This window comes from Beta vulgaris, chromosome 2 (assembly GCF_026745355.1).
Source record: "Beta vulgaris subsp. vulgaris cultivar EL10 chromosome 2, EL10.2, whole genome shotgun sequence".
NCBI lineage: Eukaryota > Viridiplantae > Streptophyta > Magnoliopsida > Caryophyllales > Amaranthaceae > Beta > Beta vulgaris.
The window spans coordinates 20344476-20368047 of record NC_079203.1 but is presented as its reverse complement, the minus strand read 5'-3'; the positions used below and the strand labels follow the sequence as shown (position 1 = coordinate 20368047).

The window sequence follows — 23572 nt, the reverse complement described above, 5'->3', positions numbered from 1 at the left end:
TGAGGATTAGGAGCACTTGGAAAGGAGTTAAATGAATAAGGATCTGTATGTATACTATTTTAGCAAAAACGAAGCGAAAAATCATTAGAAGAAATGTGAAAAAGAGTCACGCTCTTTCTATCATACCTTTTGACGTACTCCTTAAAATTGAGTAATTTCAGCAGATTTGGAAACTAGACTTGAAGAGCTTTCCAATGATAGGTGGCACGCCCCGAGGAGACTTTTAGTCAAGGAGTTATGCCTTTCGAAAGATTGCACTGTTTCTGCTGGAATCTGCCACGCGTACGCGCGGATCACTAATCCGCCAATTAATGATTTATTTAAGACTTTCCTTATCTTGTAAAATTACTTTCCTAGTCATATTCAGAGATGGCAGTGGGTAATGGACCCTACCCGGATCCGTGGATCCAGATCCATTTTTGACGGATCTGGATCCTCAAATTTTGGACCCTATGGATCCGGGTAGGATCTGGATCCTCCTTGAAAAATATGGATCTGGACCGGGTCCTAAATAATTACCCAGATCCAGATCCGTTTACCCGTTTTTATAATATTATTATAATTTAATATTATATTTTGATAAAATTAGTTATTACATTTAAAACGGATTTCGCTTGAATTTTGGATTTGTTCCAATTAATGTGCGATTTCACTGGATAGTTAAGTTCGAAAATTGGGTTGATAACTAATCTACATTTTGATAATTGAATAGTTATAAGTAGTTACAATGGTTATTTTCTAAAAATAAAATGTATTTTTTGGTTTATATTAGATGACTTTATTGTTTAAAATCTTTAATTATTGTGAAAATTATGATAGTTTGAAGACAATAAGCAAGGATCCGTTTTGGATCCATTTAGCACCCGGATCCGTAGGATCCATACGGATCTGGATCTGGATCCTCATTCTTATTACCCAGCGGATCCGGGTAGGATATGGATCTTTGCCTAAAAAACGGATCTGGATCTGGATCCTAGAGGACCCTGTCCAGATCCTACCCATTGCCATCTCTACTCATATTAGGTTAAAAGATATTATTTAGATGAGTTTTTCATTCTTTCTCTCTCCGCCCCCCTTTCACGTTATTTTCTTATTTCCTAGGTTTAGTATAGTTTTCTCTCTCTCTTTCTCTCTAGTTTTTAGTTGTAAACCCTAGTTTTTATTCTTCTTCATTAATTCATGATTTCTTTTAGTTTCTTTCCTTGATTTCTTTGATGATGTTTTTCTTTGTAGATTTAGATTTCATTATTTATTTCATGATAGAGTAGTTTTTATTTCTAGGGTTTTGGGAATCCATGTTTATATAATATGATTTGATTGATATTTATTCATGGTTTGATTAGTTATTGATTTCTCTAATTGATTAGTGTTTTTCTTGTTAATTTTGCAATCTGATCAATTGTTTGATTAAATATTGCTAATATCGAGTCATAGATCGAGAGATAGTACTCTTTAGAGGCTTACCTACAATTAGCAAATCTGATTATGTTGAGCGACCGTACTAGCATATGTTGATCAATTGTTTGATTAAATATTGCTAATATCGAGTCATAGATCGAGAGATAGTACTCTTTAGAGGCTTACCTACAATTAGCAAATCTGATTATGTTGAGCGACCGTACTAGCATATGTTGATTTGAGAGCGTTAGTGCCTGACCAAGGATTAACCTGTGCTCTAGATATATGATTAATTGAACTGTGATAATATTTTGATAGTTTATAAGTATAAACATGGTGAACCATTGCCCAAGATTTTTTTAGTTTAATTAGTTTAGAACTTTAAAATTTGATAGGTTGTCACAAATATCTGAATTAAAGTTCTAAACTAATCAAACTAAAAAAATCTAGGGCAATGGTTCACCATGTTTATACTTATAAACTATCAAAATATTATCACAATTCAATTAATCATATATCTAGAGCACAGGTTAATCCTTGGTCAGGCACTAACACTCTCAAATCAACATATGCTAGTACGGTCGCTCAACATAATCAGATTTGCTAATTGTAGGTAAGCCTCTAAAGAGTACTATCTCTCGATCTATGACTCGATATTAGCAATATTTAATCAAACAATTGATCAGATTGCAAAATTAACAAGAAAAACACTATTCAATTAGAGAAATCAATAACTAATCAAACCATGAATAAATATCAATCAAATCATATTATATAAACATGGATTCCCAAAACCCTAGAAATAAAAACTACTCTATCATGAAATAAATAATGAAATCTAAATCTACAAAGAAAAACATCATCAAAGAAATCAAGGAAAGAAACTAAAAGAAATCATGAATTAATGAAGAAAAATAAAAACTAGGGTTTACAACTAAAAACTAGAGAGAAAGAGAGGAGAGAAAACTATACTAAACCTAGGAAATAAGAAAATAACGTGAAAGGGGGGCGGAGAGAGAAAGAATGAAAAACTCATCTAAATAATATCTTTTAACCTAATATGACTAGGAAAGTAATTTACAAGATAAGGAAAGTCTTAAATAAATCATTAATAGGCGGATTAGTGATCCGCGCGTACGCGTGGTAGATTCCAGCAGAAACAGTGCAATCTTTCGAAAGGCATAACTCCTTGACTGAAAGTCTCCTCGGGGCGTGCCACCTATCGTTGGAAAGCTGTTCAAGTCTAGTTTCCAAATCTGCGGGAATTACTCGATTTTAAGGATCACGTCAAAAGATATGATCAGAAGAGTAGACGTGACTCTTTTTTCACATTTCTTCTAATGATTTTTCACTTCGTTTTTGCTTAAACTAGTACTATAACATATCCATACGATCCTTATTCATTTTAACTCCTTTCCAAGTGCTCCTAATCCTCAAGTTTAGCTAATCATACTCCAAATACGTCTTCGATGCCTGAAATTCATCAAAAACAAGAAAACATACCGAATAGAAATAGAAAAACATAACTAAGAATATAATGCAATAATGAACCTAAATATGAAACTAAATGCTCTAAAATGCAACTTAAATGCACCTAAAAACTATATATAAAAATGACTTATCAAAAGTCCAATTCATATGATACTCTAACTCATTAAAGTCCTTTTCCTCCCTTTAATTAAGTAAGATAGCATAATCTACTCTTTCTCAAAGACTAGATCAATAGTTATTAACTAATTAAACATATAAGCATCATACACTTCTTAATTACTACTCTTTTAACTTATACTTCAACCATAAACTTGGATTACTACCACATTTATTGGTAATTTTCTATCTATATTAAACTAAAGATACTTGAATTACTTCTTACTAACTCATATCATTCCAATTCTCAAATTCACTACCTTTATTAATTTAATTCTAACTATGTAACTTACTCAACAAAAACAATCACAATTATCCACAACAACTTATATTTACTAATCTTCTGCAGAACTAACATTACATCAATCTAATTTATCAACCAAGTTTGAGTGCATATCCAATATGCATTTCCCACTAACAATTTACAACAATACAATGGTACTCTATTTATAAAATCAATCAATATAAACACAATCCAATTTTAATATATAAATTCAGAAATGATAATAATTCAACAGCATCAATATCACACAACTAGTAATCACAATCCACAGTCAATAGTTCATAAATCAATTCTTAATTCATATTTAAATTTGGAAAGAACATAACAAAAATCCAAAACAGAGCATAAAGGAGGTTTAGTACCTCTGTCAACCACCATTTGTGGCGGCAACAACAACACGACACAACAACAATAAAAACCGAGCCGAGGAGGGAGAGATAGAATAGAGCAGCAGCAACACGGCGACAGCGACGACGGCATCAACAAATGCATACCAGAGGAGAGAGAAACACGGGACAGGGGAGGGAACCACCACAACACCAACAACAACTCTGATAGTAACTGCAACGAGGCAACATCGCGCATCAGCGGCGAGGAAACGGCGGGGTTCCGGCGAACTTAAGACGCCGACGAATAGAGGAGAGAGACACGAATGGAGTTGGGATTTCGCACGAGAGGGTTTGAGGTTTCACGGGAGAGTGAAAGGATTTTGAGAATTATGGGGGTTTTCTTTTCAATTAAGTGAAGAATTTGAGTGTGAAATGATGAATCACATGAAGTAGCTTAGTGGCACTATTAAAGGAAGACACAGAAAGGAGGAAGCAGTGGTTTCTTGAACAGAAGACAAGAGAGGAGAGAGAAAATGAGGGAGATGGGTTTGTTGTCTCTTTTTCTTTTGGACTACCACTCTAAACGCAAGTGGACTTATTTCATTAAAACATAAAACATAAAACACTAATATAATTTAGAACACTCACCTAGTAGCTAATATTAAATTATTAATAACTTCATAAAATTAAATAAATGGATATACCACAAACACGACAAATAAAAATCATACTCCACAACTCAAATAAAATAAGATTTTCGGAACATAATTAACTTAATAATTATAATTAGCTTTTAAATAAACGCTCTTAAAAACAAGACTATTACATAGCTATTTGTTAAACTTGTTCTGATTTCATTGTTTGTGGCTGATGATCGATTATTCGGTATTTATAGAACTTCTTGGAGGCTACCATTGCTCTGTTGCTTAGTTTATAATTCAAAATATATGAACTTTGGTCAAGTTACATTAATGAAGGAAGATTGAGAATTCAATGTTTGGGGCTTCTTCCAGATTTTGTGAAATATTGTATAGCAAAACTAAACTTTGGTTTTAAAACTTTATAACACATTCACTTTTCATTAAAATATCTGACAAAACCTTTAGGGTGTTACCGCCGCATCTATTGTTAAAAATAAATGCAAGACTATTTATTAAAAATAAAATTTAACTCACAAACCAAAGTATCAAAATAAATCAAACTAAGTTGTCTAATTTAAACCAATGCAAAACTAAACAATCCCAATTAATTAACATTACTATAATATCTATTAAACTAGGTGGCCTTAAAAACTATAGATTAGTTCATTCCTGCAACGTAGTCCCTAAAGGAAAAAGAGCAAAGAAAAACTAAAACACAAAAATTAGCGAAAGCTAAGTAATTACAACTCCATCCCGTAAAATAATAATAATAATAGTTATATTTTGAATATAACTTTTATAGCATAATACAGACAAGTATAACATAATACAGACAAGTATAACATAATACAGTGAAGTATAACGTAGTACAAACAAGTATATAATATATATAACCAATTTAGATACTTCAAGTTTATATGATTCTTACAACAACAAATTAAATTATTAGAAGGGAATTGAACGTCAGTAGGCCGGGACTAATCCCACTAACCACCTACTTCATCATGGGTCGTCATCCAAATAAATTACGAGTAATGGCCAATATCATTTTGCATAACGTCACTAGTGTGCACACCCCTCACTAATCTAATGGGTATCCGCAACGCGCACCAATAGTATTAGGAGGAAGACAATAAAGAGTTGTAACAGAATAAAATCAAGTAATCTTCATCACCTATGGAGGATCCAAGTCCACAGGATAATTCCCTCAATAATGTTTCCAATTTACATAATTAATGGATTTTAAAAGTTATGACACATCAAACATCACATTAACATTAACAGGAACGTTTTTAGTTTAATAAATATTTTTCACAACTTAACCACTTTATAGAATTATAATAATCAACGTCCATAATTTATAGTAACCAATACATCCATCATTAGAGCCTCATAGAGTCACAATATCAACTTATAATATCGTTCATAACATCATTAACTCACTAGTTGTACCCATTAAGTTACATTACCAATATTAGTATAATTTTTAATATGATGGTTACATATGTACATTATAAATCCGAAGGTAATTACAAAATACTAGTAGATGCATATGTATTATACGCGGGGATAGTAGTACTAAAATAATTAATAATAATAATTTGAGTCATAACAAGTACTAATATTATTCTTGTCCCATAATATACATCTAACATAGACATAGTACACATAACTACATGTATTACACATAGCACATACGATTCCTAACGGGATTCTAGTTGTTGATGGACATTGTGCATTACCCCGAATGCGTCCCAAGTATAGCAATATCAACTAAAATTCGCCTCCTACAAAGTTTCCGTCTACAATAAATAATATTACCTAAAGTTAGTCACTTAATATAATAACCCGAAAAATAATTAACCAAAGTTGAAAAACAAAAGAAAAAAATTTATTAATTTTCTACTTAAAGAAAAGGTGACAGCGTCACTCTTGCAAGGAACAAAAACAAAACAAAAAAATTTGTAGATTGATGTGTGAGTGTATGACAGCAAAGTCACACTTTCACGTGACTTTTATTGCACACCACATTACACCCTTCTTGTTTTTTTTTTTTTTGTTTGTTTTACAAAAAATCAAAACTTGGGCATCCTAGTAGTACGCGAACCAGAAAGAAGAAGGAAAGAAAGAAGAAAAAAGAAGAAGACTGGCGCCGTACTCTGGCCAATACGCCGGAGTCACGGTGTCGGGTTTCAAAATATTTTTATTTTATTTTATTTTTTTTGGTTAAAACCTTCGAAACAACAATGGTGGATTCTAGATTTGGAATTTAGAACTTACCAAAGAGATGAAGAAAGTGAATTACGTGGGGATTTTTGAGTGTTTCGGGTATGTGTGTGTGTGTGTATATATATATATATATATATATATATATAGAATTGAGTTCAGGTGAGAATGGTGTTTTATATGAGAAGTGAGAAAAAATAACAACCATTAGATCATGGTTCATTTAATGACCCAGATTAAAAGTAAAACAACCTAAATTCCCAAAGAATCTCCCATCACGCTTAACCATCCTCTCTCCTCACATTACTTCTCCTTTATCTCCTTCCATTTGGTTATACGCATAATCTTCTTCTTCAATTTTTTTTTTGGGGGCGTCATAATATTTGAATTTCGACATTGAAATTCAGTGTTCTTCAACACTTAAGATTAGTTCGAGACACTCATGCAATATGGTAGAAGAAGGTTAGTATTTGGGAATTTTTTTGAATTTTTTAAAAATTATGATTCAAGTTTATGTTTGAATTTCATTAAGAAATAGATTGGATACGAGATTATTGTGATTATATTTAATTAATAGTCGAATCATAGATTTTTCATGTAATATTTGAATATTTTTTCGTTGGATTATATTTTTCATGAACAACGAAAATCGAATTCGAAATTGTTGTGATTGTATTTAATTTTCATTCTGAAACGGTTTTTCAGTCTAATCCGATTCAATTTTGGTTGTTGCCTGTAATTCTACTCAATTAACATTGGTATAACTCTGGACAATTACTTCAACATTTTGATAACTCCATTAGTTTTCTTTTCAATGCATCTAAAGTGTACTGAATTTTGCTTATGATTTCTTCTAATCAGTTTAAAGAACTCCAACACTCTATAGAAAGATGTGTTATTTTCTTTTACTTGGAGCTACATAAACGTGTGATTAGAGTTATATAGATTAGCAAGAGTTACAAAAGCACTCCATATAGGAAGTAGTACTAAGAGTTATGTCAATATTTGATTAGAGTTATATCAACTAATAGTTAGAGTTAGGGAAACAGTTAATTAGAGTTATAAGTACTTGAACTTGGAGTTATGCCAATGTTTGATTAGAGTTATATAAACTCTTCATAAGAGTTATAGGAAGTATTAGTTAGAGTTATGCCAATATTTGATTAGAGTTAAACAGACTAATAGTTAGAGTTATAGAACTTGTACTTGGAGTTACGACAAAATTTCTGGAAATATCTTAGAGGACTTCATATCTGAATCTATTGGACACTCCTTATTGTTCGTTCATCAGGGTTCCTAATAACATAGTGGTTCTTTTATATGCAGATGAACATATTATTGGTGCAGACTTGTTTATGTGGATTCTTATAACTCCAATGCTTTATATATGCAGAAGATATAGGCTCTTTTTATATAGTAATCTCAAAATGGAGTTAAACAAAGTAGAGAACAAGTTACTGATGTTTGTAGTTTTAAAGGAAAATTTTGTATGGTTAACTGTGTTTACTTCTTTATCTCTATGGTTATATGCTTCACTTAATATAAAATTGTCTACCTCTATTTTTTATAGTGTTGAAAATGTGATACTTTTAAACCTGTTTTGGTACTAGGCATTGAATGTCATTTAGCATCGCCAACACATTACAAACATGTCTCTATTTGTGCTTAGGCAAGTGAAACATGTCTCTATTTATGTAGTCAGTGTTTTGGTTTATCTCTACAGGGTTTTGGGTATAAACTTTGTTGTATCCAAGTTTCTTATGAGTTATAATGCATACACATCCAAGTTTTTTCTTCTTTTTAGATCTTATGTGTATACAATGTGCTGAATTCAGGTACTCACATGAGAGAGAGAAATTTTCTTTAGTCTATGAGTAATAATGTCTTTTAACTTGTGACTTTCATGAAGACCATGATATATAGAAATTCATAAGTCATAGATTGAAGAAGAAACATAGAGATAACGGAAAGAGGAAAGAAAAGATAGTTCTAGCAAAATCCACAAATGGCGGTCAATGCTCTTTTCCCTAAATCACACATCTCTCTAGTACACATGAAAGAAATGGTAACTAAAATAATATACTCATTCTTAGAAACAGAAATATTTTTGGGCACATCATGTTCGAACACCCTAAAACCTATTAGCTCAAATGGAAGAGCATTGTGCTATGCACAAGATGTGGGTTCGATTCCCACATAGGTTATGAAATGACTCTGCTAGTTAGAACCCTAAACATAAAGGAAAAGAATTCAGTATTATAACACTCATGTACACTAAAACTAAAATTGAGGGTTGTCCTCAATTCGATTTTGACTAAAACTAGTGTAAAAGAGCATATTTACATTGTAATAGTGTAACAAGACCATGTAACTAGGAAGTACTCGAAGCTTATCAAATAATAATAACATGTGTGGGAGTTGAACCCGCATTTTTGTGTATATTGCACACATAATACTCTACCAAATGGGTAACAGAACTAAAGGAACTCAATAGAGATAATTCTCAACTCAACATAAAATGAAGCATCCATGTAGCTGATATAGCAAAACAAGGATATGGCACATTTCTAACAAAAGTAAGACAACAAGCTTTTTATGAAAGAGATGAGTAGCCTATAAGATTATAATACCTAAATGACATTATCGGATCCCGTGTATGCTATAACTCTAATTAGTTCTTCCTACAACTCTAAACAAATGTTGCTGTAATTCTAATTAGTACTTCATATAACTCTAAACAAAAACATGTATGTAACTCTTAAATACTACTTCCTACAACTTTAAACAAGTCTTGACATTACTCTAATCATTAGTTTCGATAACTCTAAACAAGTGTGGACATAATTCTAATCACTACTTTCTATAACTCTAAACAAATGATGCTAAAACTCTAAATACTACTTCTACAGCTCTAAAGAAGTATATGTATAACTTTAGTACCTTCCTATAAATTCTAAAAAAGATTATTTAAACAAGCATTGTTATACTCTAAAGAAGTATTGTTATAACTCTAATTAGTAGTTCTTGTAATTCTAAACACATGTAGGTGTAACTCTAATTAGTACTTTCTATAACTCCAGACAAGCAGTGGTATGACTAAGTAATTATTACTTCTTACAACTCTAAATAAGTGTGGACATAACTCTAATTATTGCTTCCTTTGACTCTAAACAAATGTCGCTAAAATTCTAACTACTACTTCTACCACTCTAAAGACGTATTGGTATAACTCTTGTGACAAGTTCCTATAAACTCTAAACAAGCATTCCTATAACTCTATAGGAGTATTGCTACAACTCTAATTCGTTCTTCCTATAACTCTAATTCGTTCTTCCTATAACTCTAAAAAATATTGTTACAGCTCTAATTATTTTTTCCTATAACTCTATACACATGTTGCCATAACTCTAATTAGTTTTCATAGTCCAAATGAGCCAACATCACCTGAATACAACACACACTGAAACATGTAAAAAAAATGATCAAATTAAAATTATTCAACATCACAGTCTAACTTGAAGAATCCAAACTAAGCAAATTCGCATCTGATAAACAGAGATGTTTTTTTTTTTTGACATAAACAGAGAAGTTGAAGCAGACAAAAATGAACAAAGTTCATAGTACTCTTTTTCAATCTCAAGTTTCAACTCAAAGCCACTCAGTGTTCATACTACTCAATTGAACTGCCTTCGATTACTATGTCAACATAAGGAAAAACTGATTCAGTTTATGTTCTTAATGAAAATGATATACAAGTACAAGTGTGTAACAGGATGAAAATAAAGTTTCCGAAAAGTAAAAAATTATAATATAACACAATACAATATATAACTGCAGATTCATTGCGATGTGAGCGGTCAATGTTAATCCCAGTCGTGATATGCGATTCTCTGATGACGAGAGCATTCTTAGAGAGGTCGACGAAACCTGTGAAGACGAGACGTTCGTTGCTGGGAGAAAACCGAAGAAGAGGTGAGAAGTTTCGGTGCTGATTGTAGCGCCATTGATAGTACGGTGATGGAAATTTTTTTGTGTAAAAGTTGTTGAAAAGAAGAGGGGGGAGTGTGTGGAGGTGAGATATAATATCGCACGTTGATTTATTAAAATCAAAGGGTTGTGGTTCTTTCTCATTTCTCATATAAAATGTTTTCTCACTTGATCTTGCCTCTATATATAGATATATATATATATATATATATATATATATATATGTAAATCTACGGTTTTCACTAAAAGATAAGTATTTAAAAAATCTAATCCTTTCTCAAAACCAACTCAAGTTATATTTTCTGAATCTTTTTCTCTCTATTTTTCTTTTTGGACGAAAATCTGATTTACTAAAAAAATTCTGATTTTGAAAACTTTATTTTTTAAAGGATAAAAATCTCGTTTAATTAAAATGAGTTTCCATACCAAAAATCTGATTTATTATAGATATAATCTATGTTTTAAAATTTTATATTTATAAAATCTTATTATAGCAAATAAATTTCATAAAATTGTGATAAAAATTTGGGATATTATATCTACTCCCCCTTAAAAGAAAGTTCGTCCTCGAACTTTAACGTGAGCTCTTGCTAACTAATATGCAAACAAAAGTTATTCTACCCCCTTTAAAGAGTTTCTTCCCAATTACTTCTCTCTAAACCCTCTCTGCTGGCGCACGATAAGGGGCTTTGCTATCCTGCGCTGACGGCCGATTATGGGACGGAAAAAGAAGAATCTGGGTCAGGCGAGTAGCTCGTTGACACCGGAAAGTTCAAATAAGGAGGATCATGGTGGAAAAGAGCAACTTTTGGAAGGTAATGACGCTGAAATGAATGGAACAGTAAACCCGGTTATGGTAGAACGTGAGGTTCAAAATCCAGTGCAAGTAGAGGAGGAAAGCGGAAAGAATGGTCATATGGAGGTTTCTCAACTGAAGTGAAAGAGTTTTACAGCTCAGGAATGGATCTCAGGCAAAGGTATGGGGTTAAAATTTGTAGCTCCTTCTATTGTTAATGGTGATAGAATAGCAAAACTTGATAAAGTGGAGATTGAGAAGCAGAGCGAATGTTGGATGAATGCTTTAGTGGTGTATGTGGTAGGACAAAACCCTACTCTAAACTCCATTACTCAATATATCAATGCTCACTGGGTATGTTCAGATGAGCCAGTTATTTTCAAGCATGATGAAGGATTCTTCATAGTGAGGCATAAATCTAGGGAGGAGAGGGATAAGGTGCTTTACACTAGACCTCACTTATTTTATGGAAAACCAATTATTATTAAGCATTGGAGTGCGAATTTCAACTTTCATGATGAGATACTAAAAGTGGTGCCTATATGGACTAAGTTTCCTAACTTGCCTTTAAGCTGCTGGGGGGAGGACTCCTTAAGTAGAATTGCTAGTTTGCTTGGGGTGCCATTATATGATGATGAATGTACAAGTAAAGGGCTACGTGTGTCATATGATAGGGTGTTAATTGAAATAGATGTCACTCAGGAGATTCCTAGGGAAGTGGCAGTGGAGGATCCTAATGGAAAGAGGTTTCAGCAGAAAGTGTTGTTTGATTGGTTACCACCCTTTTGCAAAAAATGCCAAATGGTGGGGCATAACTGCAACAAGGCTACCATGGTGGGTCCAAAGATTACTCAGAAATGGGTTCCTAAAAGAGGTGTAGAAGTGGTAAGGAAAGATTAGGGGGAAGGGCAGGAAGTAGATGCTGTTGTTAGTGATCTGCCTACAGAAGAAGCAGGCCCTGTTGCTGGAGGGGATGTGGAAGGCATGGAGATCACAAGTGGACATCTTGAGAATGAGGTGATTACACCAGTGGCTACCCCTGCTGGGTTTCAAGGTCAAGTTGATGAAGATGGTGGAGCTTGGAAAATAGTGACAAGGAAGACAAAAGATAAGGGTAAAGGAATTCAAAGTTGAGTTCATCTGCAGTTTGGCTCAGGATTGTCTGGGGGTGCTAGGGGACCTAACCCCTATCTCTCATAATGATTGTTGTTAGCTGGAATGTAAGGGGCATGAATGACCCCTTTAAAGTGAAGGAAATTAAGCATTTTCTTCACTATCACAAGGTGACTGTGTGTGCTCTTTTGGAAACTAGGGTGAGAAGTCATAATAAAGTTAAAGTTCAAAAGAAGTTTGGTGATAGGTGGGATTGGGTGTGCAACTACAATTCATCTCCTAGAGGCAGAATTTGGGTTGGATGGCTGAAGAATGAAACTACTGTGAGTGTGGAGTTCATGTCAGAACAAATAATTATTGTGAAGATAACTAGGGCTGGGGGAGCTATATTTTACTTTACAGCTGTGTATGGGCTTCATACAATTCAGGATAGGAGACCTTTATGGTTGGAGTTGGGTAATTTTGTAGAAGTTACTCAAGAGCCTTGCATAATGATGGGGGATTATAATGATGTGAGATATGCAAATGATAGATTTCAGGGGACTGAGGTAAATCAGGCAGAAACAATTAACTTTAGCTCTTTTATGGAGGAGAACCAGCTGGTTGAGGCTCCATCTACTGGGTTATATTACTCCTGGAATAATAAAGGAGAGGGTGAAAGTAGGATTATGAGTAGAATTGACAAGGCTATAGTCAATAGTGCATGGTTAGAGGCATATTCTGATGTTATTGTGAAGTATCTTCTAGCTGGAGTGTCTGATCACTCTCCTTTGCTTTTCTCCTTTACAAGGCAGACTCAGGAGGGGGGGAGGCCATTCAGATTCCTAAATTTTTTGGCTGAGCAAGAAGGGTTCATGAAAGTGGTGCAACAAGCTTGGGGGTCTACTTTTAGCAATAATAAAATGAAGAACTTGTGGGATAAGCTGAAAGCTGTGAAGAAGACCCTAAAAGAATTTCATAGCAACCATTTCTCCAAAGCTCATTTGAGAGTGGATGAACTTAGACAGAAACTGAGTGAGATTCAAAATAGTACTGAGTTAAGCTCTGATACTACTGTCCAGCATGAAGAAAAAATCACTTTGAAGTTGCTGAGGAAATGGGCTAACATTGATGAGAGTATACTAAGACAAAAATCTAGAATAAACTGGTTGGCAATGGGAGACTCTAATTCTAAATTCTTTTACACTGCCACAAAGGTGAGAATTGCAAAAAGCAAGATTTCTCTGTGGCATAATACAGCAGGTGAGACTTTAACTGACCCTCTTGATATAGAAAGTGAAATCATGGCATTTTACAAGAAGTTGCTTGGCTCTCATGCTGAGTCCCTAGAAGGCATTGACTTGAATATTGTTAGGTGTGGTCCAAGATTATCCCAACAAGCTTGTGACACATTAACAAAACAAGTTAGTTGTGCTGAAATTGATGGTGCCTTAGCTGATATTGAGGATAGTAAAGCCCCTGGGCTTGATGGATTTAATGCTGTATTTTTTAAAAAAACATGGCATACCATTAAGGCTGATGTGTATGCTGGTATCTTGGATTTCTTTGATAGAGCTATCTGCTACAAGCCTATCAATTGTACATCTGTTACTCTGGTGCCTAAAGTTACTCAAGCCAATACTGCCAAGGACTTTAGGCCCATTGCCTGCTGTACTGTGGTATACAAACTGATTTCTAAGATTCTTACTAACAGGCTTCAACAAGTCATTACAGAAGTGGTGGAATATGCTCAAGCTGGTTTTATTCCTGGGAGGCAGATCATTGATAACAATCTTTTGGCTACTGAATTGATTAAATGGTACTCTAGGAGTCACATGTCTCCTAGGTGTATGTGTTATCAAAGTCGATATCAAGAAAGCTTATGACTCAGTGGAGTGGTTCTATCTAGAGTTGCTAATGAAGGAATTGGGCTTTCCAACGTTATATATCCAGTGGGTTATGGCTTGTGTTAAGTCAGTTTCCTACTCAATACTTATCAATGGCATCCCTACTGTTCCTTTTCTTGCTAAGAAAGGATTAAGACAAGGTGATCCCTTGTCTCCTTTCCTTTTTGCCATTAGCATGGAGTACTTAAGCAGAACTCTGGGGTATATGAGAACTCAACCTGGGTTCAAATACCACCCTAAATGTAAGAGAATTAACTTGACTCATTTAATGTTTGCTGATGACTTACTTATGTTTGTAAGAGCTGATCATGATTCAGTGAAGAGGATGATGAATGCCTTTCAAATCTTCTCTAAAGCTTTAGGATTAGAGGCTAACAATTAGAAGAGCTGTATATATCTTTGTGGGGTGACTAATGAGGATGCTTTGCAGATTGCTAATAGTATCCAGATGCCTATTGGAACTTTTCCCTTTAGGTATCTTGGAGTACCTCTTGCAACCAAAAAGCTTACTTACTCTCAATGTAAGCCTTTGATTGATAGAATTACAGCTAGAGCTCAAGGGTGGATGACCCAATGTCTCTCATATGATGGTAGACTACAGCTTATCAAAGTCATTCTTCAGAGCATGCAAAACTATTGGGCTCAAATCTTCCCTTTGCCTAAAAAATTAATAAAGGTTGTTGAAACAGTGTGTAGAAGATTCTTATGGACAGGTGCTGTGGAGTTTTCAAGGAAGGCTCCTGTGGCTTGGGCTTCTCTCCAGCTTCCTAAAACATTAGGGGGGCTTAATATGGTGAATATGGTCATGTGGAACAAATCTGCTCTTCTGAAATTGTTGTGGGCTATTGAATTCAAACAAGACAAGCTTTGGGTGAGATGGATTAATGCCTACTATATCAAGAGAAATAATATATATAATGTTGCCATCACTGGCAACATCACATGGATTTTAAGGAAGATTATTGCTACTAGGGAGTTATTGGTAAGTATTGGAGGATGGAATGTTGTTAGCACCCCTATGCACTTCAGTATTAAAAAAGTTTATCAGCAACTTTTGGGAGTGAGTGAGAAAGTCGATTGGAGAAGGATAGTATGCAACAACAAAGCTACTCCAAGGAGTATTTTCATACTATGGCTTAGTCTTCTTAACAGATTGTCTATTACAACTAGAATGCACAGTGGGACAACAACATCAGTCCCCTATGCAGGATATGTGGTCATGATCCTAAGACTAATCAGCATCTATTCTTCAGTTGTGGTTATAGCCAAGAGATTTGGAGCTGTGTATTGAGCTACATCAGCTGGTAAAGCAAAAGGGATGGCCAGGCTGAGTTAGAGAGAGCTATGCAGAAAACTAGGAGCAAAAAAGCTAAAGACAGGCTGTATGTTATGTTATACATTGAATGTCTTTATGCTATATGGCTGCAGAGGAACAATCAAGTGTTTAACCATAAGCTAGAGCATCCTAACAAAGTTGTAAAGGACATCATATATAAGGTGGCCTATAGGTGTAATATGCATGATAGAGTGTATTTGATTAAGTAAGGTGTAGTCAGTTTGGGCTTGGTTGGGTATTGTATAAGGCAGCATGTTGCCTTAGTGGACTACATGTATCTGTTTTTTTAGTTATCAATAACTATTTTGAATTGCCAAAAAAAAAAAGTTTCGTCCCTGAAACTCAAGCGTACTTGCTGAAAAAGTTCGGGATATCGGTTTTTCATATTATCTTCGGCTTCCCATGTAGCCTCTTCAGAAGTTTGACTTGACCATAACACCTTGACTAATTTTACCACCTTGTTCCGGGTACTTCTCGTTTTGGTATCAAAGATCCTAACTGGGCGTTGTTCAAAGGATAAGGTCTCATCTAGTTCAATGGTTTCAGGTTGAATGATATGGGTAGGATCATGGACATATTTTCGAAGTTGAGACACATGAAAGACGTTATGGACATTGGCTAACTCCATTAGTAAGGCTAATCTATAGGAGACTTCCCCAATTTGCTCCAAGATCTCATATGGTCCAATGTGACGCGAACTCAACTTTCATTTCCTACCAAATCTCATGACCCCCCTTTGTTGGTGACACTTTTAGCAAAGCCTTCTCCCCAACCTCAAATTCCATCTCTCTCCTATTCTGATCTACATAAGCTATTTGTCTATCTTGAGTTGCCCTCATGTGCTCCTAAATAAGCCTAACTTGTCTCGTTGTTTCTTCAATCATCTCAGGCCTAAAGTCATCGTCTCACTTATTCACTCCAACACAAAGGACTCCTACATTTCCACCCATACAATGCTTCATAAGGTGCCATCTTTGTGCTTGAATGATAATTGTTGTCATACGAAAACTCTATAGTTGGCTAATAATCATCTCAAGATCCTCCAAAGTCTATCACGCATGCTCCCAACATATCCTCCAAAGTTTGAATTGTTTTCTCTGTCTGTCCATCTGTTGCAGGGTGAAAAGTTGTACTAAACTTGAGAAATGTCCCAAATGCTTGTTGTAACCTCTCCCAGAACTTCGACAAAAATCTCGAGTCTCTATCTAAAACGATATCTTTTGGTACTCCATGCAGTCCCACAACCTCTCGCACATATGCACTAGCCAACTGTTGCATACTCCAAGTATCCTTCATTGCTATAAACCTGGCCGACTTTGTCAAACGATCCACTATAACCCATATGACATTCTTAGCTGACTTAGTAAGTGGTAATGCTATCACAAAATCCATTAAAATAGACTCCAATTTCCAACTTGGCACTTATAAAGGTTTCATCATTCCACCAGTTCTCATATGCTGAATCTTTACTTTATGACATCTCAAACACTTTGCAACAAACTCTGCCACTTCACGTTTCATGTTTTTCCACCAAAAATGCTGCTTCAAATCCTTATAGAGCTTATCTCCTCCAGGATGCACCGAATATGGCGTATTATGAGCTTCTTCCAAAATCTTTCTTTTAAACTCCTCATCCTTAGGCACACATCCTATTCCCTTGTACTTCACAACACCATTCTCATCGATGTTAAACTCGATGGTAACTCTATCTTCCTTCATTTTCTTGGTCCTCACCATCCACTCATCACTACCTTGCTTCACTTGAATCTCATCGAATAAGGTGGGTTGCACACATAGTGCATTCAATTGAGCTTCTACTTGCCCTTGCTCCATGACTTCTAAACTTATTCTCCTGAATTCTTCACACAATCTCTCAGATAACACCATCATGTTCATCCTAGTGACTAGTTTTCCTACTCAAAACATCAGCAACTTTATTAGCTTTACCCTCATGATACAATATCTCCAAATCATAATCCTCAATGAGTTCAAGCCATCTCCTCTGTCTCATGTTCAACTCCTTCTGAGTAAATATATACTTCAGACTTTTATGATTAGTGAAAATCTTACATGACACACCATACAAATAATGCCCCCAAATCTTCAATGCGAATACTACAACAACTAACTCTAAATCATGAGTAGGGTAATTCTGCTCATAAGGCTTAAGTTGTCTCGAAGCATATGCTACCACCTTACCATATTGCATCAATACACATCCTAACCCATTCTTAGAAGTGTCACTATACACCTCAAAACCTTCTAATCCAGATGGTAATGTCAAAACTGGTGCTGAAGTAAGTCTTTGCTTTAATTCATGGAAAGCTTTCTCACACTTCTCATGTCACTGAAATCGAGTTATTTTCTTCATCAAATTTGTCAAAGGTTGGGCTACTTTTGAGAAATCTCGCACAAACCTCCTATAGTAGCCAGCAAGTCCTAAGAAACTTCTAATCTCAGTCACATTACTAGGTCTCGGCCATTATGTTACCGCTTGTATCTTTGATGGATCTACAGCAACACCTTTATTTCGAAATCACATGACCCAAAAATGCAACTTTCTCAAGCCAAAACTCACATTTTGATAACTTAGCATACAACTTTTTCTCTAGAAGTATCTCCAAAAATATTCTTACTCAAAAATATTATGCTCATGATAGGTCATTCATGTTTAAATTCATGATTAAGTTCATGTATGTGGTAAATTATTTATTGGTTGGTTATGAGAAAACTCAAGTATAAGAATAAGTGAAGATACTAATATACTTTTTGTGCAAGATCAAGGTATGTTATGTAGCTAGATCTTTTGAAATATGATTTTATGTGATAAAGTTATTTATTGATTTAATTGTTGGATTGGTTTAGAAATTTGGTTTGAAATGGTTACAATATTTTATTATTCACTCTTGGAAGTGAAAAGAAGGAATGATTTCATCAATCATTTTTATATAGAAGTTTTATTATCCTTTTTGGAAAATTAAATTATTTTTACAAGAAAAGGTTGATTGGTTTTTATGAACTTTGAATGTTCAAAAAGTTGTTTATGAGGAAAGGAGGTTTATTCATGACTTACAAGTCATATTATTATTATTTCCGCTTGATTAATATCAAGAGATTCAAAGTCCACTTGTTGGCAATTATAGTTACCCCTTGATATAGCTCCGTGATGGGATGACTAGCTTGGGGGGTGTGCACACTTAGCAAAATAGAAGGGGTGATAAGAAGAGGAATTGTTTTCATGATTATTTTTAATCCAAGTTGTTTGGAAATAGTTTATTCTTAAAAGGTTATTCTTGAATTATTATTCAAGTTTTTGGAAAGAGTTTGTTCTTAAAAGGTTATTCTTGAATTATTATTCAAGTGTTTGGAAAGAATTTGTTCTTAAAAGGTTATTCTTGAATTATTATTCAAGTGTTTGGAAAGAGTTTGTTCTTAAAATGTTATTCTTGCATTATTTTTTAAGTGTTTGAAAATAGTTTATTCTTAAAGAGTTATTCTTAAATTATTGGTGATGGAGTTTTCGAAATGAAAAATTATTACGAACTAACAAATGTGTTACTTATCTAGTACATTTCGTACTCAGTTTTATACTGACGCGTATTTCCTTTTTCCTATTTGGCTTTGCCACAACAAGAATGTCACTTCTTTTCGTCCGCCAAAATCAAACGCTAAAAACGCGGAATCGGACGCTAAATAGATTAGCGTCCGCCAACGGACGATAAAGGGCTGATGCAAAAGCCCTGGTCGCTAATTCTCCAAATAGCGTCCGTCTAGCGGACGCTAAATATTTAGCGTCCGATTCCGCGAAATTAGCGACCGCCAACAGCAGACACTAATTAGCGACCGCTAGAAGCAGTCGCTAATTGGCGACCGCCAAAAGCAGTCGCTAATTAGCCTTGGCAGTCGCCAATTAGTGTCTGCTGTTGGTTAACATCGTTGCACTTCTGTTTTTGCTTTTGGTTAACTAGTATTAAATGTAATAGCTTTTTGATTTTAATTAATTGATATTAAATGTAATAAGATATGAAATGATGCAAATACCATACTTCTTTTATTAAGGCAAACAAATTAATCAATTCAATTATTATTAATAATAAATGTTGATACAAGTAAAAAAATAATTCTAGAACTAAATTCTAGTACACTTAGAACAAAATCTAATACAAATCTCATATAATTACATGTACACTTTAAACTCCACAACAAAAATTTGGAACTCAAACGCAAATCTGATAACTCTACAAATCAACAAAAACAAAGAAATTAATGAAATTAACCAGAAAAAAACAATTATTAACAAGAATTAAATGAATAACTAAATAAATCTAGAACCTAATTTTCCCCAACCCCAACCCGAGCCAGCCTAACCCACCACCCAGCCCCCCATCACCCAGCCAAAATTTAGACAGAGGTGTGATTGTGTTTTCACAAACTTTAAAAGTGATGTTACCACACATCACAAGTAAGAGATACGGGAGCATAGCAGGCCTAGCTTCATTGGATAAAATAGAGAGATCCACATCCACTTATATATATAGCTCATACGGGAAATAATTGTGTAACAATTTCTTAACTAATTCAAGCTACTTTGATGTCGATCATTTCAATAAAGTTGTCTTCTATAATATAGTTGATACATACATTTGATGCAAATTTACTTAAGCGTCAAATTGCCCCACGTATCAAGCCCTAAAATGTCCAATCTAACAAATTTATAAAGACATATTTGACATACACTCCCCAAAAGACAACAATGAGAATTGATAAATATTACTCTATACACATTGAAATCTCTATATTCCCACTAAACTAAAGGTACCTAAACCACAATCAAAATACAAAACTATATTAAAAGAGAATTGTGATTTCCATACTAACAATAAAAATGGGAAGACATGCTTTAGTAGATAAGAAAAACGATTGATGAATCTTACCCTTTAACTGTATTAATTTTCATGCCACTGTAGTTGACCACAAGTCTAAGGCTCATTCCAATATCTTCCCTGCATAGTACAATCCACATGAATGATGTTAACATAATCTATGCACCACTTAATGAAACTGATTATATGCACAGTACAATCCTTATTAGGGGCTATATTAAAAACATGATTAAGCAGATAGGTATCATATGCCCCTGACAATGTTTCCACTTGCTCTAAGACTCTATTTAATGAAACTGATTATATGCACAGTACAATCCTTTTTAGGGACAATGATCATTAACGATTCTTATGTACTGGATTCAATGCCTCTTTTATCCATTACTACACAGTATCTTTGAAATATTACAGGATATAAACTTTGGGGTGGAGTTTTTTGCTTGAATTTCTAACTTGGACTGATGAGATGTCGGGTTTTCTTAATTCCCTTGTTCATAATATCACCTTAAGAAACTTTGTTTCTGAAAAATTATGTTTGGTTAAGGGCTACAAAATCCAATTCACAACTACAAGGAAGTTCATGTACAGAATAATAGATACTAGTAAGTTCTAACAAAGATCAAAACTGGCCAATAAGTTCAGATAAAATTTTGTAAGTGCCTTATATTCAGATATGTTCAGATAAAGAGTTTTTCTGATGAAAAGAAGGAAACATTTGCCATCCATATCACCCCAAACTTATGAGTCCTATTTCATTGTTCCCCAATTTTTCCTGTACTATTAATTGACAATAAAATTATCGGCCACAAATTTTCGACAATGAGAGACAAATTCAGCTCATCTCAACAAGAAAAACAAATGCAACACGCCAACACATAACATCACTATGAAGAACAATAATTACATAGCTCCATTAGCAATTAGCGCAAAACATACACAATCAGTCAATCAAAGGTTCAATTGATTGCACAAAATACAACATACACGACATTATATCATCTTAAAAAATGTTTTATATAACCCTAACGTTATAACTGCGAAATAAGAACTTCAATTTCAATAGGAACTTAAAGAGGAAGAGAAGAGAAATGAGAAATTGAAATTGTCATCAATTTCCATGACAGCACAATTAATAGGAACTTCAATTTCCATTTAACAATCTCAACCTCAGAAATACATTAGTATTACAAGATATAAGATTTTTACTGTATGATTGAAAGACATAGAAACACACTCACCAAAAGAGTTTATCTGCCTATTGATAGTAGTTTGAGAAGTAAAGAAACATCCAAGTTATCAAACAGGGGCATAACTACTCATCATATTCATCCTAATCTTCGTCAGCATCATTCCAGAAGTCATATTCAACCACCAACCCCAAGTTGTCAACAAGTTTGTGATGCTGGAGACACCCTGCGCACTGATAAAAATAGGGCCAGTGGTTACAGTTGACAATTTTCAGTGGCAAAAGGTTAAGACATTCAGAATATAAAGTTTCAAAGGAAATAAAAGGTTAAGACATGTAAAATCATGTCGCTTACAAGGTTGAGCAAAGTCCAAAGCATGACTCGGTGACAGCACAATTAATAGGAACTTCAATTTCCATTTAAGAGAAACAATTATATTAAGTTAATTAATTTTAATTAATTAAGAAGATTTAAAAAATACCCAGAAAAATGTAGTAGTACTAAGTCCAATCTAAGTAGGAAAGAGAGAGAAAAGAGTTGTTAATAATAATAATAAATCTAAGCTAAGAGGTAGCCATGTGCTTTCATAAGAGGAGGTCAATAATCAATATGTGTTATAAATCTAAGCTAAGAGGTAGCACAATCATATACCATCATATAAAACCTAAACCCTAACATTGCAAAATCAGATTCTCATAAAATTGAAGAGAAATGAGAAATCAGTGATCATCACCGAATAGGCGCCGAAGGTGAGAAGCGAGAAGAATCGAGAGAAGCTTCATGCTTAAGACTTGATTTGACGTGGTTGATGCGATTGAGGAGAGAAGAGTGTTCATCTTGAAGAGCATCCCAAAAAACGAAAATTCCAAAAAAGACGAAAATTCATGCCCAAAAAAAAGAAAATTCATGCCCAAAAACCAGATCTGGAAACAACATTCATAAAATAAGAAACAACTCAAAATCTCAGAAAAATCAAAAGATGAAAACCGAAAAAACAAAGACAAAAAACCCAAAATCGCGAAATTGAAAAATTAAATAACCAAATCGAAAATAAAAACACACAAAATCAAAATCTCAAAACCGAAGACTCAAAAATATAAAGAAAAATCGAAAAACAAAAAAATTAAAAAATCTTAGGGAATTCAGATCTAGGAAAAACCGAAAAACCAAGAACAAGAAAACGCAAAACAAATTAAAAAACAAAGAAAATCGAGAAAATACACTACATAATCAACAATCAAAACTAAAAAAAACAAATTTATTAGTTAAATCTGAGTAGAAATACCTGATTTCGTGAGATCTGAAAGAAAGAGAGGCACCAAAATGTGAGATGAGAGTGAGGAAGAGAGAGAAACGTGAGATGAGAGTGAGGAAGAGAGAGGCGTGGGTTTTGGTCGACTGGAGGTATTTTTTTTTAATTTATACCTCTTATTTAGCGTCCGCCATTCGAATGGTATATTAAGTAAACGGACGCTAATTAGCGTCAGCTTTAATGAACGGACGCTAAATTTCAGAAAGCGGACGCTAATTAGCATTTGTCGTTTATCGGACGCTAATATTAAATTTACCGTCCGCTTATATTGTCGGACGTTAAATTCAGACACTAAAAAGGCGTATTCTTGTTGTGTGCCCTGTTTACCTTTTTGGTAAGCAGTTTTGCAGGTGAATTTTGGATGTGCATGGGAGCATACTAGGAAGGGGATCTTCACTTAGATTAGAGTGTTTCATTTATATTGAGTTTTGAGACAATATTTACTTTTATTAATAAAGAAGTATTATTATTTTTGGTTAAAGTCTTCCGCTGCAAGTTATTTTGGTAGTTAGTAGTTGGTTGCCGAAAGCGTGTTAGTCAGGTGGAGG

At 34.1% G+C, this 23572-nt stretch overlaps 1 protein-coding gene and 1 long non-coding RNA gene across 2 annotated transcripts; one reads left to right on the top strand and one right to left on the bottom strand.

Annotated features, from left to right (window-relative positions):
• The first annotated feature begins 11490 nt into the window (after positions 1-11490).
• On the top strand, positions 11491-12441 carry LOC125494741 (uncharacterized). The gene is made up of 2 exons (XM_048638504.1): positions 11491-12181; positions 12254-12441. Exons 1-2 carry the CDS (start codon positions 11491-11493, stop codon positions 12439-12441), a joined length of 879 nt encoding a protein of 292 aa, XP_048494461.1.
• A 7269-nt stretch (positions 12442-19710) lies between these two features.
• On the bottom strand, positions 19711-20710 carry LOC130590580 (uncharacterized). Its single transcript, XR_008968429.1, has 2 exons — positions 20577-20710; positions 19711-19880 (listed from the first exon to the last, which is right to left on the bottom strand). It is a non-coding gene; the product is annotated as an uncharacterized LOC130590580 (long non-coding RNA).
• Between the last annotated feature and the right edge of the window lie 2862 nt (positions 20711-23572).

Excerpts from the sequence above, each read along its gene's own strand:
- LOC125494741 (XM_048638504.1), top strand. The coding sequence starts at position 11,491 with ATGGGGTTAAAATTTGTAGCTCCTTCTATTGTTAATGGTGATAGAATA. Across the intron at positions 12,182-12,253 it reads GAAATGGGTTCCTAAAAGAG|AAGAAGCAGGCCCTGTTGCT; the intron begins GTGTAGAAGTGG and ends ATCTGCCTACAG.